Below are 14345 nucleotides of genomic sequence, written 5' to 3'. Positions count from 1 at the left end.
TTTTGTGATTTCCTAGGCCTGTTTGACCACAAAGGGACCTAAGAAATCCGCAAGATACGGTGGGGTGTTTTCATTCATTACCTTGTGGGAGGAAAGTTTGATTTTGGCCAACATGGGCAACCAATGAAGCTCCCAAAGAATTGGAGTTATATGTTCAAATTTGCCTGCAAGGGGCTAGCCTGGCTGGTTAGCCTAGTATTGCTCTAGGCAGTTCTAAAACTGATTGATGAACTCAACCACAGCCTTAAGCCTTCGCCTGTCTGAGGGTCTCGACTTGAAGCATTTCAGACTGTCAGCCACCACTCTCTAGCACTGCTCTTATTCTATTCCTGTGAATGCCACGACATGCATGGAAGCACAAACTATTTCATGTGGAATAACCAAGTTGGATATAAATAGTGTAATATGCCGGTCCTCCCTTGGTATCTCTCTGACATTAGTAGTACAATATATTTGGGTGGCATAGTTTGAATACCACATACAATAAGTGCAGCACCCCAAGTGTGGATCTCATACATATTTAAAATTACTTGTCACCCGTGCCCCCTGTTGGAAACAAAATGGCACAGTAAAGGTTTCACATCTTTCATTGCTTCTCTCCCAGGAGAATTAACAAATATAAGTTATTTTTTTTTCATTTCAAAAGAATTTTATTATTTTAAAAGCGCAAATATGACACATAAGATATAAACCAAAGTGATACAATTGATATCAGACAATAAGATAATAAATACATTAGTATACAATTAATTGGTAGGAGAGCAATTCATTGTCATTCATTAATCTGCAGACATCAGATAAATAAATACTTAAGGAGGGAAGACCCAAAATGGTGTCTGGCAAAGATATATATCAAAAGTATCACCTACAGATGGCAAATTAGGGAGAAGAGGGAAGAGAAGAAAGGAAGAAAGAAAAGACGGAAAGAGTAGGAAAGAGAAGAGGAAAGAAAAAGAGAGACAAAGAGAAGGAAAGGAAGAGGAGAGGATTTCCAGAGGAATCACCCAACACACAAGACAACACTAACCAGACAAATCAAAGGGATATTGTTCCACCACCCCTTCAGAGGCCATCTTCATGTATGAATCTAGGGCTACCCATACACCAGAGGAAATAGAAGGAGAAAGATGAGCATGATCCACTGACGTATGAGCACTTCGTAGAAAGGAAACCCAGGCCCACCAAGTATGGTAAGAGACAGACGAAAAGGATTTCCACTCCATGAGAATTACTTTGACTGCAATAGTTAACAAGAGGTCCAACAACTGGAGCTCCATGGGATCTAAAGGCAGAGGGACTGGGGCCGCCAACGGACCCAAAAGAATTAATGGAAGAGACAGTTGGAATTTGATGCTAAAGATGAGCATAAGGTGTTTGTGAACTAAATCCCAAAAGGGTTGGAGAAGGGAACAATCAAGGAACATATGTTGAAAATCGCCTGGTAGAAGCCCACAACTCCAGCATAAATCGTCTTCTTTGAGATTGAGTGAATACAGACGACTGGGAGTCCAATGAAGAAGATTAATAGAGAAAAACTTAGACTGCGTTAGAGAAGGGGCAATTTTGTTACGAAGAGAAAATTTACCAATATCTTGCCAGGTATCAGAAGAGATATGAGCAGTGACAGTATGATCAAAATGATGTAACCATTTTTGCTGTGTGACAGTATGGGAAGGGAGTGTAGAGGACGATAGAAATTTATAAATCCGAGACGCAACATGACCAGTCCTGATCCAAAGCTGAAAGAGCGTAATCAGCGGGGAAGAAGGATGAAGGTGTACTTTAGCAAGTGCAACCTTAATCTTAAGAAAAGTATAAAAATCTAAATTAGATAAAGAAAAATGTTGAGCAAGGGATGAGAAAGGGGAAGGATCATTGTTGGAATCATAGAGATGTTTAACAAGTGAGACACCTTTCCCAGCCCAGTAAGACATCAACTCAGGGTCAATATTAATTTTGATTTTAGAATTGCGCCAAATAGATGACCATCTAGTTTTATGTATTGGAACTGCTACCCTCTTATCAACCTTACGAACCGCAGCAATAGTGTCTAAAATAATAGAGCGAGAAAATGGAATAGAAAGGGTGTTTGTGGTCAAAAAAGATGCAGTCGGAAGAGGGGAGGCCAGTTCCTGTTCTATTGTCAACCAAGCTGGAGCATGAATAGATGGGGAAGAAAACCAAAGGGCACCCTGGGACGCCAGAAAAGCAGTTTGATATTTCCCCCAATCAGGAAAATTACAGCCCCCCATATCATAAGATTTCCGTAAAAATTTATAAGCAATCCTAGCCCTTCTATCATTCCATAAAAATTTAGAAGTAAGCAGATCAAGTTCATGGAAGAAGGAATCAGATAGCCTTACTGGAAGCATAGAGGAAACAAAATTAATAATAGGAGTGATCATCATTTTTAGAGTTTGCATACGGCCCCACCAAGAAATATGCTTCGGAGACCAATTTTCTAAAAGACGTCTCACCTTGAGAATAGCTTGGGATTCATTATAAGAAGCCGTAGCATATAGGGTGGAACAAAAGTAGATACCCAGATACTTTAAGTGTTGGGATTGCCATTTAAAGCCCGCCGAGCCCATATGAGAGGAGAAGCAGTAAGCATTTAAAGGAAACATCTCTGTCTTATCTTTGTTCAGAGTGTATCCTGAAACTTTTGAAAAAAGAGCAATCGTATCCGAAATAGCAGGGATGGCCAGAGCAATATCATCAGAAAAAATGAGAACATCATCTGCATATGCCGCAGTTTTTATCTGATGAGACCCAAAAGAGAACCCTTTAATATCTGGATGCGAGTCAATCATTCTGAGGAGAGGATCAATGGACAACAAAAATAGGAGGGGGGACAAAGGGCATCCTTGTCTAGTGCCCTGACAAAGGTTAAAAAAGGAAGACGTAGCACCATTCACCCGTATATTAGCTCTAGGTCGGGAGTAAAGAGACATAACCATACGAATAAAGGAGTCACCAAGATTGTGTGCACGTAGGACCGCTCGTAGAAAAGGCCAAGAGACCTTATCAAAGGCCTTTTCAGCGTCAAGGGCCAAGGCTGCCGCCGGAAGATTAGATCGTTTAGCGGCGCCAAGAATATGACAAAAAGTACGAATATTATCCCGTGCAAGACGCCCCTTTACGAAACCTGTTTGGGAGGGATGAACCAAATGAGGAATAAAGGACTCTAATCGTTTAGCTAAAATTTTAGCAAAGATCTTGGCTTCCATGTTAAGGAGGGATATGGGACGAAAATTTTTGGGATCTGCGTGATCCTTCCCGTCTTTGGGGATAACTACAATAGTAGCATCCGCCGCAGAACCAGACACAGAGCCATCCTTAATAAACGCATCAAAAACGGATTGGAGTTTCGGGACAATCACGGGAATAAAGGTTTTATAAAACGCAATAGGATATCCATCGGGACCAGGAGCTTTACCAGACCGAGTAGCTTTAATCGCGGAAATGATTTCATCAGCAGTAATCGGGCAGTTTAATGATTGATTATCTTCCTCCGAAACAACTTTCAAAGGAACCGACTTCAAGAACTCCTGACATTGTTCAAAAGAAGCTTGAGCCGACGGGGTATACAAATTGTTATAAAAATCGCGGAACACCTCAAGGATTTCTGCAGTTTGAAATTTTTTCCTACCAAGCTGGTCAGTAATAGAAGGAATTTGGAAAGTGTTACAAGAAGATTCCTGGAACTTTAAAGTGGCAGCAAGAATCTTGCCCGCACGATTTCTTAACAGCAGTCTCTTAGATTTCTGAGCCTGCAGGCCAATATGAGCTCTCTTAGTGACTATAGAATTGTATGAATATTTTAGATTTTTAATAGATTGGAGGCAGGTCTTGTTCTGAGAATGGCGGAAAAGGGATTCCTGACGTTTGATCTCATCTGCTAAGTCCGTGAGTTCCTTTTTAATGGCTGCGTTTCTCTTCGACATACATTTAATGACCTGACCACGAAAAGTACATTTAAAAGAGTCCCAGAGAACAACAGGGGAGCTGACTGACCCAACATTCTCAATAAAAAAAGTCTCAATGTCATTGGAAAACTCTCGCACCAAGGACTCATCATGTAAAATTTCTGTGTTGAGTCTCCACGAGCGAGCTCGTGCCCTAGGGACAAAGGAGGTAAGAGTAAATGTGACTGCGGCGTGGTCAGAAACTAAAATAGGATGAATAAGCGGAGAAGAAGAAAATTGAACCAGAGAAGAATGAACCAAAAGATAGTCAATGCGTGAAAAGGACGAATGAGGGGAAGAAAAAAAGGAAAAGTCACTACCAGTGGGATTATGAAGACGCCATACATCCTGAAGATGGGTAAGAGAGCACATATTAATCATTTGTTTGTGTGCTTTAGGGGGACGAAAGTTAAAGGCAGAATTCCTATCCAAGATAGGGTCCATTGGCAAGTTAAAGTCACCACCTACAATAAGATTACCAGAGTGAGGAGTATCCTCGAGCTTTTTGGTAATCGCATTCCAAAAGGCCGGGTCATCCTTATTGGGGGCATAAATATTCATGACAAATAAGTCAGCATTACCATCGGACAACTTAGATAATAACCAACGCCCCTCCGTATCCTGTTCAGAGGAAACGATAGATAAGCCAGAGTGTCTAGAAACTAAGGTAATTACTCCATTCCTTTTACCACAAGCATCTGAACAAGCAACATCAAAGACCCACTCTTTCTTCAGAAACAACGCCTCCTTGGCAGAGAGCTTTGTCTCCTGAAAAAGGACGAGATCCGAAGAAAGAGATTTACAGTAATCCAAAATCTTTGACCTTTTGACTGGATGATTTAACCCTTTAACATTAAGGGAAAGTATATTTAGTCCAGACATAGAACCAATATCAGGAAAAAAAGATATGCCATATGTGGCAAATGAAGCGCAACAACCAGGAGGGCTAACCAGCAGACATCAACAGCCAGCACAACACAGGGTGAGACCAAAGAGGAAATCCGAAGAGAAGAAAGGAAAGAAGAGGAAAAAGAAAGCAGGAGAGTACAGAGAAAGAGAGAGAGAAGAGCCAATCCGGCAGGTCTGAAAAAGACCAAATTCATACAAGGGGGGACATGGAAAAAAGAGCGAGGGGCCAACAGGAGACATAACAACAACAGCATAAAAAGCCCCAAAGCAGTGCATAACCGGTTATACAATTAAAAGGAAGGCACTATCTAAAAGCTAAGAACCGGAGATAAGTATCACTTATTAGAAGACAAAGCGAAATGAGAAACTGTAAAGGCAACACATTTGACCAAATTAATGTATAGATAACAACTAAAATAAATCATAGAGAACGGTAGGAGCAGAAAAGAGAGAAAAAGAAAGCACGATCAGGCATTAAGAGCTGGTGAAAAGAGAACTAAGAGAGAACAATAGTATTAGGTAGAACCAGACCAAAGCGGACTCCAACAAAAGAAAAAGGACCATAATGAAGAGAAAAGAAGAAATACACTCTAAAGTATACTATATGATATAATATGGGAAAAATACGTGAAATATAATAAAAAACGGTATATAGCATCTTATCAATATAGCAATCAGTGAATCCCTATGGCAGTTAAATAAGAGGCCTAATACTAAATATAAATATGTAAAGTCTATATACAAACTCACAGATGACTTGGCATGAATAAATAAGGCCATATACACGCAAACTGGTAGAATAAATATGCTTGGCTAAATAAGTAAACATGTAGATAAGAGAGGCATAAATCTATCAAGAACAAAGCATCTCTAAAACAAACTAACCTACTCGAAAAAAACAGTTAATGACACAATGTAATCAAATCACGCAATGAGAAAGTCAATAAAGTAGGTATCTATATGAAACAATATGGGAAAAATAAGTGAAACATAATAAAAAACGGTAGGTAGCATCTTATCATATAACAGACAGAGAAACCCTTATGACAGCTAGATAAGAGACCTAATACTATATATAAATATGAAAAATCTATATACAAACTTAAAGATAACTGGCCATGAATAAATAAAGCCATATACACACAAACTGGCAAGATAAATATGCATGCCTAAGAAAGTGAACATGTAGGTAAGAGGGGCATATGTCTGCCAAGTACAAAGCATCTATAAAAAACTAACCTACTCGAAAAAAACAAATAGTAACACAATGTAAGCAAATCACTCAATGAAAAAAACAATAAAGTAGGTATAACAAGCAACTATATGAACGACCAATACTGACTCTAAGTATAGCCATAAATAAACACTTCATAAACATATATGAAAAAAACACCTAGACAAACCAAACAACAACCAATGAGAAAGCAAAGGAACAAGCAATGACCTACTCCATAAAGTACGAAGTAACAGAAAACAAACATGAAGCAAAAGGAACGACCACAACAGAACAAGATAAACCAAAATTTACCACAAAAATCGACGCACATACCGAAGACACACCCCTGGAAGGAAAAGGACCGTGACCTAATACGTCGAAAGACAAACTGGGGAGGCAATGAATAACAGGACGCTACGCGGACAAAAGTGAAGTCACGCCAACAAGAGAAGTCACCACAAAAAATTGAAAGGTTTATACACTGAAACTAACAACACTAAAGACCAGAACACCATAACAATACTAAGGGAGCACCAATAAACGACAAAAATACGTCAAGACCAATGGACATAGAGACCACTGCGCAGATCTAAAAGCAGCAAGGCCTAATAGATCTGACAAAGACTAAAGACAATGCATTATGTATAGCCACCTCAGGTGCCAGAAGAACCAGGAGCATGTGAAGCCCCCGTTTGAAGATCCATCTGTAGCTCCATTTGATTATCCAGAAACGAGGCTAAATCCGCAGGTTCGTCAAAAATTCTGACACGACCCTTGAAAGTAATGCGGAATTTTGAGGGACCAGCAAAGGAGAAGGGAATATTCATTTCAGACAAACGCTTCCGGAGATTAAGAAAGCCTTCCTCCTCATCACCGTGTCTCTGGCAAAGTCTTGAGAAATTGAAATACGATGGCCATTCCAAGAGACAGCTCTAACCTTCCGCATATGCGCCAAAATCTGCTCAGTATGTTGATGACGCAGCGGCTTAAAAATTATCGCTCTTGGTTGCGTAGCAGACTTGGGGCGAAAGGAGGGGACACGGTGTGCCCGTTCCAGTTCAAAATCTTTGTGGAAAGAAATTTGTAGTGTTGACGGAATCCATTGATAAAGAAACTCAATCATGGAAGATGCATCTTTCTCAACATCTTCAGGAAGACCAAAAATACGCAGATTGGATCTACGATTACGATCCTCTTATTCAGTGAGGTCTCTCCTCAAAGCTGCCATAGAACGCTCTATCTGCGTGAGAGATCTAGAGTGCTTTTGCATGGTATCCTCTGCGCCACTAATCCGTGCTTCTGTACCTGAGACACGAAGGGAAAGGGCCTTGAAATCATTCCTGATGGCTAACACCTCCACTTGCAGTAAATCTGTATTGGTCTTAGTAGACTGCGCAATCTCATAAACCTCATTAAGGCGCGCCAGAATGGACTCAAGAGTCGAATTAGTGTCTTTAGGAGCAGACTCAGGTGTTGGGGATACCTGTTTGGACCTCTTAAGAGATGCTTTAGATTCCTTAACGTCTTTGGAATTCGGTGAAGGGGCCATATTTTCAGCCATAGGGCAGACCACCTCAGCAGAAACAAGATACACCTCCTCAGATAGAGTGAGACAAGGAATGCCAGGGGTTGTAAAACCCTCAATGTGTGATAGGAAAAATGGGCAGGAAGGAATCATGCACTTGCATCAGAAAGAGCCGGGCATAAAATATCGCAGGCGATCCCAGTCAGAAAGAACACCTCACGAAAAGAACTACAGGCGCCAGTAGTCAAGCACCGACTCCGAAAACCACCAGGATCAAGCCAAGAGCCAAAAAAGCCTCACATAAGGAAGTGGCAGTGCGTTTGACGACGAGGAAAAAACCAGAAACCTCAAAAAGTTCACACAGTGGGTCTCTCAGCAATAGGCGATAGAAAAAAAGAACAAAATAAGCTCAAGAAAAGTGAAATAACGTCACCAGCTCCTGAATGCCTCCATTCCTGACAGGATAGACCAGTAGCGTCGTCTTGTAGAAGCGAGAGAAAAACTCCCTCACAGCAGAAACAAAATGGCGGCCGCTCGTGAAAGCCTGAAGCGTCACTTAAAAATGCCGATAAATGAACTCTGGCCGCTCTTCACCACCAGAGACCTCCCTCGTAGCATGCACGGCAGTTTCCCATGTAAGATAACATCTTCTGCGCAGAGCGGGGCAATATTCAGCGTCAGCAATGCCTCCGTCGGCCCTCTCTCTTTACGGAGCTCAAGCGCGATCCGCCATCTCGCAGCGGCGCGCAAGCCACGCCCCAACAAATATAAGTTATTTAAAGGAACATTCATGTGACTTTACAAAGGCTATCATCTTAAAAAGTTTGTAGTCAATTCTTCATTCTGATTGTCTGTTGGCTGTCAAAATGACTTAAAGTAATAGTGTTCATTCTCCCTTCCAGAAGTTTATTTCTTGAGGTGGACCCGCGACATCCAGAAATGGTGAACAAGTGGTTGTCAACATGTCCTGACTTGCGACTGCACCTCATTTCCATTCATAAGGACTTCTGTGGCAAGTATGTTTTACAGAAAGATACAGTTGAACTTGTAAATACTCCCTTTGCACTCATCCTCCGAGCTAGACCTCATAATTGTAAAATTGAGGTTTCATAGCATCAAAAGGAGGTCAAGCCCTCTATATTCAGTTTGAATGACTGAATATGGCATTTTCACCTAGATGTCACTGTTCAACCTGAGCCAGTTTCCCAATTTGGACCATGGGGACCCTTCTTGCCAAGTATCCTTCATGGTACGATGGGACACCTTTGGTGAGTACCCCAGCATAACACTGGGAAGGAAATAGGGCAGATGCTGTTTCATTGGTTATCTGTAGTGACTATAGTGGCCCTATGTCATTGTCCCAGCATGTTGCTAGCCCATAAGTTGTGTCATTGCCTCTCCATGAGCAGGCATCTTTGTCTGGTGTGAGTCTCTTGGTTAGAGTGGCACCTTGTAGAAGTGTCCCATCAGGGTAATACCAGGGGGACTCAATGTATTAGTTTCCCAGCAGTTTGGCAGAGGCATCCTTTATGACTGTCTCTGCTTGAATTTAAGTGGGCCTCATACCATTCGTACAGTAAATAAAGAGAAGCCACTACTAGATTGGTGGAATGGGAGGCATTCAAGGCTGTTATATGGCGACACTGCATGCACTCTGTAGTGGGCACGCGAGCCACCCTCCATCGCAAGTTGATTGAAAAGGAGGCATCGCTGGGCATACTCGAGAATACTGCATGGGACAATCCCACTGCAAGAACCATTTTCTCTGTGCAAAAAGAATAGCATGCCCACCCATATAGCGTTACTAGGGTGGCTCGACTATGGGGCATACTAAGTCAGGATGCATGCCAAGGGCAATTAGCCAGGCCGCCTGCTGGTGTGGCAACTGAGGAGCTACTAACCTGAGACTGTGATACAACATTGATTGCCACTAGCCAGGATGACATACACGCAGCTTTTACTGCCTAGCATCGCTCGCTTTATGACCCTCCCCCGCCCACCCATATTCCCATTCCCCTTCCCCGAGGTCCAATCCTGACCCAAAAATTCCTAAGCTCAGTAATGAATCCTACAATTAAACCCGTGGACCGAGAAAATCTGACTGTTCCTATAACAAGCAGAAAATCTGAGGGGTGGTGTGAGATACCCCCACTTGTAAAACAACGGTTCTAAATGGGTTACCTATTGAGTTTTACCAAGCATACGAGACGCAATTGGCCCATAAGCTGTTGGAGCTGTCTGCCACTGCCCACACTGTGGCCGGCAGCCCTGATCCTGCACCAAGCCTTGTTAGTCTTGCTCCCAAAGCCAGAGCGTGATCCACTTGGGATAACTTCATACTGAACACTGTTGATGCTGGACATTGACTACAAAATACTGATTAAAATGATAAATGCACGACTCCTTGAGCATCTCTAGAACCTAGTCCATTCGGATCAAAACAGTTTTATGCTGGGTCAGTCCACAACGCTCAAGGTCTGCATGATCCATAGGGTACTTGAGAGTGCACCAAGTTGTTGGCCTTTTCGGCATGCGTGGTACTAGACCTAGAAAAAGCATTTAACACGGTGGACTGGGAGCACATGTTTGCGACACTGGATGCGATGGCCATTAGTGGTAGATTACAGAGCTTCATAAAACTCCCATATATGGTGCCCACGCACAGGTGAAAATATGGCAACGTGTGTCTGCCCCTTTTTCTGGTTAATGGGGGCACGCAGCAGGACTGTACCCTCTCTCCCTTGATGTTTGCTTTGGCAGTGGAGCCTCTAGCACAACCGGTCAGTCCTGAGACATAACTTGCGGGAGACGACACAAGTAGTCTCGCCATATGCTGATAATGTCCTGATATATGTGTGAAATATCAAGATGGAAATCGCCAAGATAGCAAACGTCCTAGCCCCGTTCCAATCTGCTTCGGGGCTTGGGATAAACTGGTCGAAAACATGTTTGTTCCTGGGTCACCAAGAGTGCCCCCCTTAGCACTTGTGGTGGGCACACACTCCCTCCACTGGGAGCCCGCACTATCTGGGCATTAACATCTATCAAGCGTCATGGTATCTCATTGATTGCAACCTCATGAATGCGGTCATCTCCCTCCACCCTTGGATCACATTTTGGTGCTCGCTTCCACTTTCGGTACATGGCAGAGTATCCCTATCAAAGATGGTGATACTCCTGTACCTGTTGTATTATTTTCATTATTTTCCGGTTTACATTCGCCGTAGACATTCCGTACACCTCACGCGATGCTTGAGGGATTCCTCTGGACAGGGGTAAACGTAGGTTAGCCCTGGCAAAGTTGCAGCTCCTAGTGGAGAAAGGTGGGCGTGGTCCTCCAAATTTCGAACATTACTACCTAGTGGAGAAATTGAGACACACTCAGGCGCTGGGATTGGCCTCCAGGCGCAGAGCACAGAGGATGGTGCGGGAGGTGTTTCTCCCTCAAGGACGCCCCCGCAGGTTGGTGGCTTGCTGCAGGTGACCTATGATAGCTTTGGGAGGAGCCTGTGCCTCGTACAGGACATGCCTCAGTATGCCGCGGGGATCCAATTGAGCTCCATACAAGCATTTAGAGATCCAATCGGTGGAGAGGGAGTGACGCTCTGGTAATCTGCGGGCACACTGGGCGATCTGTTCCATGATGGGGCCCCCACCCCCTTTGATCAGCTGACTAATGATATGAGCCTTCCGGTGGGTAACTTCTTGGCCTCCAACTGGCTGATTGCTGAATTGGGGAGACTGTGGGATATGGTCGACACAGAGCCTAATCCACATCTACTCATACAAATAATGCACACTATGGGGGAGGGTTGTCAACTGATAACCTGGCTGTCTAGGCCCCTCTCCCATACATCACACAACCCCTAAGACACCTTCAGAAGAACCTGGGAGGGCGACATGGTCCTCAGATTGACCCAAAAGACAGGGTTCTACTGTGACCAATAAAGGTCTCCTACAGTGCCTGCTTTCAGTGTATGCAATACTACTTCCTGCACAGGGCATACTTTCCCTGGCAAGGCTGTACAAAATCTGCTGTGGGTCTTCATTGGACTGATGCGCTGCAGCGAGGCCAGAGCGGACCTGTTACACATGCTTTAGTAATGCCCTTTAGATGGCAGCCTTTAGTTGGAGGTCACAAGCACCCCTGCCAGAATAATGGGCCGAAGCGACTCCAACTATGTAGCTACCATCGTGCTTGACCGTTATAGCTGCTGAAGGGCCAGGGAGGCCGCGCAATGCTTCAGAGATTTGGCACTACTAATGGTACGTAGATTGATCGCTATGTACTGGAACGGTAGCGCACTACCCGCAATGGGGCTTTGGCAGGCAGCAACCATTTAGTGGTGTAAGGCCGAAACTACAGCGCTAAGGTGGAAAGAAGTGCGTGGACTGCGGAAGTGGCATATTGCAGCACATTGGAAAGATCTTTTAGACACCCTTCAGGGCCCATAAAACAACCCCACTGTATTGGACTGAGCACCAATGCACTGTTACAGCACATTGGAACTAGTCTGGATGGGTGGACTACCTTTCACTCCCTGTTATCTGCCCCTCCCCCTTCCTTTACATGGGTGGAGCGCGGCGAGTGTAGTGATGATGCTTTTTATTACAATGGTTGAGAATTGACGCAGGGCATGCCATACTTGGCTGGATGGAACGGGCAGCCTACATGCTGCGGATGTATAGTGGAATGCCTTTTCCCTACTTCCTTAGCATTCTTCACGCCTGCAATTGAACTGGCTCATTGCCTGAAATGTTTGAAATGTTTGTTGAATTTATGGAGCATGTTCTTCTTTACTACTGCTAATGCATGTACAAGGATAAGAGGCTATTGTTAATTACTGCCTGCAAAGATGTTTTTTGACAGGATAATATGCACAGGTGTATTCGCTGAACGGTTGATAGTAAAACTTCAATAAAGATGGTTAAAAAAATACATTAAAGCAAGAGAAATCGTGTTATTGTCACCACCTTGTGTCAGTGATCGCTATGTGTCGGAGATTAGGCATGGTATCAAAAGTGCATAAAACATATTCTAATAGGGTATCTGGGATGTCCCATACCATGGACAGAGCATTGCCTCTGAGAAGACCCTATGCTTATGTTTCAGCATGTTATGATTCACCTCCGTGCCAACATAGCATTCTGGTGTGAAGATCTAAGTGTCCATTTCTCAGCACAGTTTTACTGGGGGAACATTTGCTACTGTCTCTGAATATGTTGATACAAGCCAGGTACAGATAGGATGTGCCTTTTCTTTTCGTACACTTGCTGAGGTTTGGCCTCTGGGTGTGGATAAACTGAGGACTGGTGATCTACAACACAGATTACGGCTAACAAGTTGCCTTACCTTATTTTACAATCTCTCACATCACTTTCTTTTCTTTAGACCAAGGTTCCTGCACCTTCAAAAGAAGAAAGCATCAAGCTGCTGTGACTAGCTTCTGAGTGGCTTCACTTCAATGGAATCCTCTGGGAAGGAGCTAAGCCAGAAGTATGCCTCAAACGCCATGTTAGAGGATTGCCAAATGACAAAAGCAGCAGCATTTACTGTGTTTTCGGGCTTGGGCTCATGAGCCACCAGTGTTGAATTGAATTGGATGTCTGCACAGACTACTGCAAGTTACTGCATAGGTGTAATTTAGCGGCAACCCGGGGAAGCTGCTTCTCATGGTTCATCCTTGGGTACACCTAGCGCAACTCTTGCTATCCCTGTACTTTGAGGTCATGAAGGCACCGACAGGAAGATCATTTCAATAAGAGTCTAAGAGTTTGGTTTACTTGTGTAGTTTCCATTTTTACCTATTCCCTAACCCTGTATCAGCAAATTAAATGTTACCACATGACTTAAAGCGATGACATTGGAGGTCAACATTTGAAAGATACCACCTTCAGTGTCCTTGGTTCCATCGATGAGATGCTGGTTAAGACCTGACTACAGCACTTAAAGCACTTGAAGTGGAGGACCTGTGAGTTGTGTCTACTGGGCTGGGGATTAACGTTGTTGTAGACTGCTACCTATTTACTAAAGATGCTGCCCGTCTAAGCCCTTGTGCAAAGTCTTATGCTCTGCAAGCAACTAGGACTCAGCTCTTAGAGGACTGGTGATGAGTCCCAGGTGAAAAGAAGTTCCTTGAAGTGAACAGTTGACTCTGCACCGGGAAATGCTGAAGCTCCCTCAAAAGAGTCCCCTTGGAAGAGAAGTGACCAAACCTCCTTGAAGCACAATTGAGACTTTGAATCTGCAAAATACTTTTTGGAAGTAAAGATTCAACTCACTAAAAACTTGTCTGTCAGTTTGACTAAAAATGGGATGTCTCCAAAAACAATTCAATATTATAATCATTTACAAACTTTTTAAAGGGGATCTGTTAAGAGAGCCATTTTCAATGAGACATCACTGTGGTACTGGGTCATATCTTACGAATACCTGTCAATCACATCAAATATGTCGTGCTGCGAAGGGGTACCAGATAAGGGAACTAGAGTTGAAATAAATGTTGTTAAAGCCAATTGTTTTGGTGTTTGCATATTGAAACACCACAGCACCATAAACAAGCATTGGCATAGCCAATAGGTCTTGCCTTTGGGACCTTATAAGTGTTTAGCCATGCAACAGTTGCTGTTGTTGCATCAAGGATATTGTGCTGGATAACTAAACACTTATAAGGTCCCAAAGCTGCGACCTATTGGCTATGCCAATGCTTGTTGTTTATTTAGGATA

At 43.3% G+C, this 14345-nt stretch overlaps 1 protein-coding gene across 14 annotated transcripts in view; it reads left to right on the top strand.

Moving 5' to 3' along the window:
• HEMK1 (HemK methyltransferase 1, mitochondrial release factors N(5)-glutamine) overlaps positions 1-14134 on the top strand; it is a 319162-nt gene extending 305028 nt beyond the window's left edge. For 9 of the 14 annotated variants that reach the window (XM_085625136.1, XM_085625135.1, XM_085625138.1 and 6 more), the window contains 2 exons: positions 8521-8634; positions 13011-14134. In XM_085625136.1, coding sequence (XP_085481262.1) covers positions 8521-8634; positions 13011-13062 — 166 coding nt within the window. In that variant the 3' untranslated portion in view covers positions 13063-14134. The remainder of the gene's footprint in view (positions 1-8520; positions 8635-13010) is intronic. The other 5 variants (XM_085625145.1, XM_085625144.1, XM_085625147.1 and 2 more) reach the window with 1 other exon arrangement.
• The last annotated feature ends 211 nt before the right edge of the window (positions 14135-14345 follow it).

This window comes from Triturus cristatus, chromosome 9 (assembly GCF_964204655.1).
Source record: "Triturus cristatus chromosome 9, aTriCri1.1, whole genome shotgun sequence".
Classification (NCBI taxonomy): Eukaryota; Metazoa; Chordata; class Amphibia; order Caudata; family Salamandridae; genus Triturus; species Triturus cristatus.
This window is presented reverse-complemented; position numbering and strand designations above follow the sequence as displayed.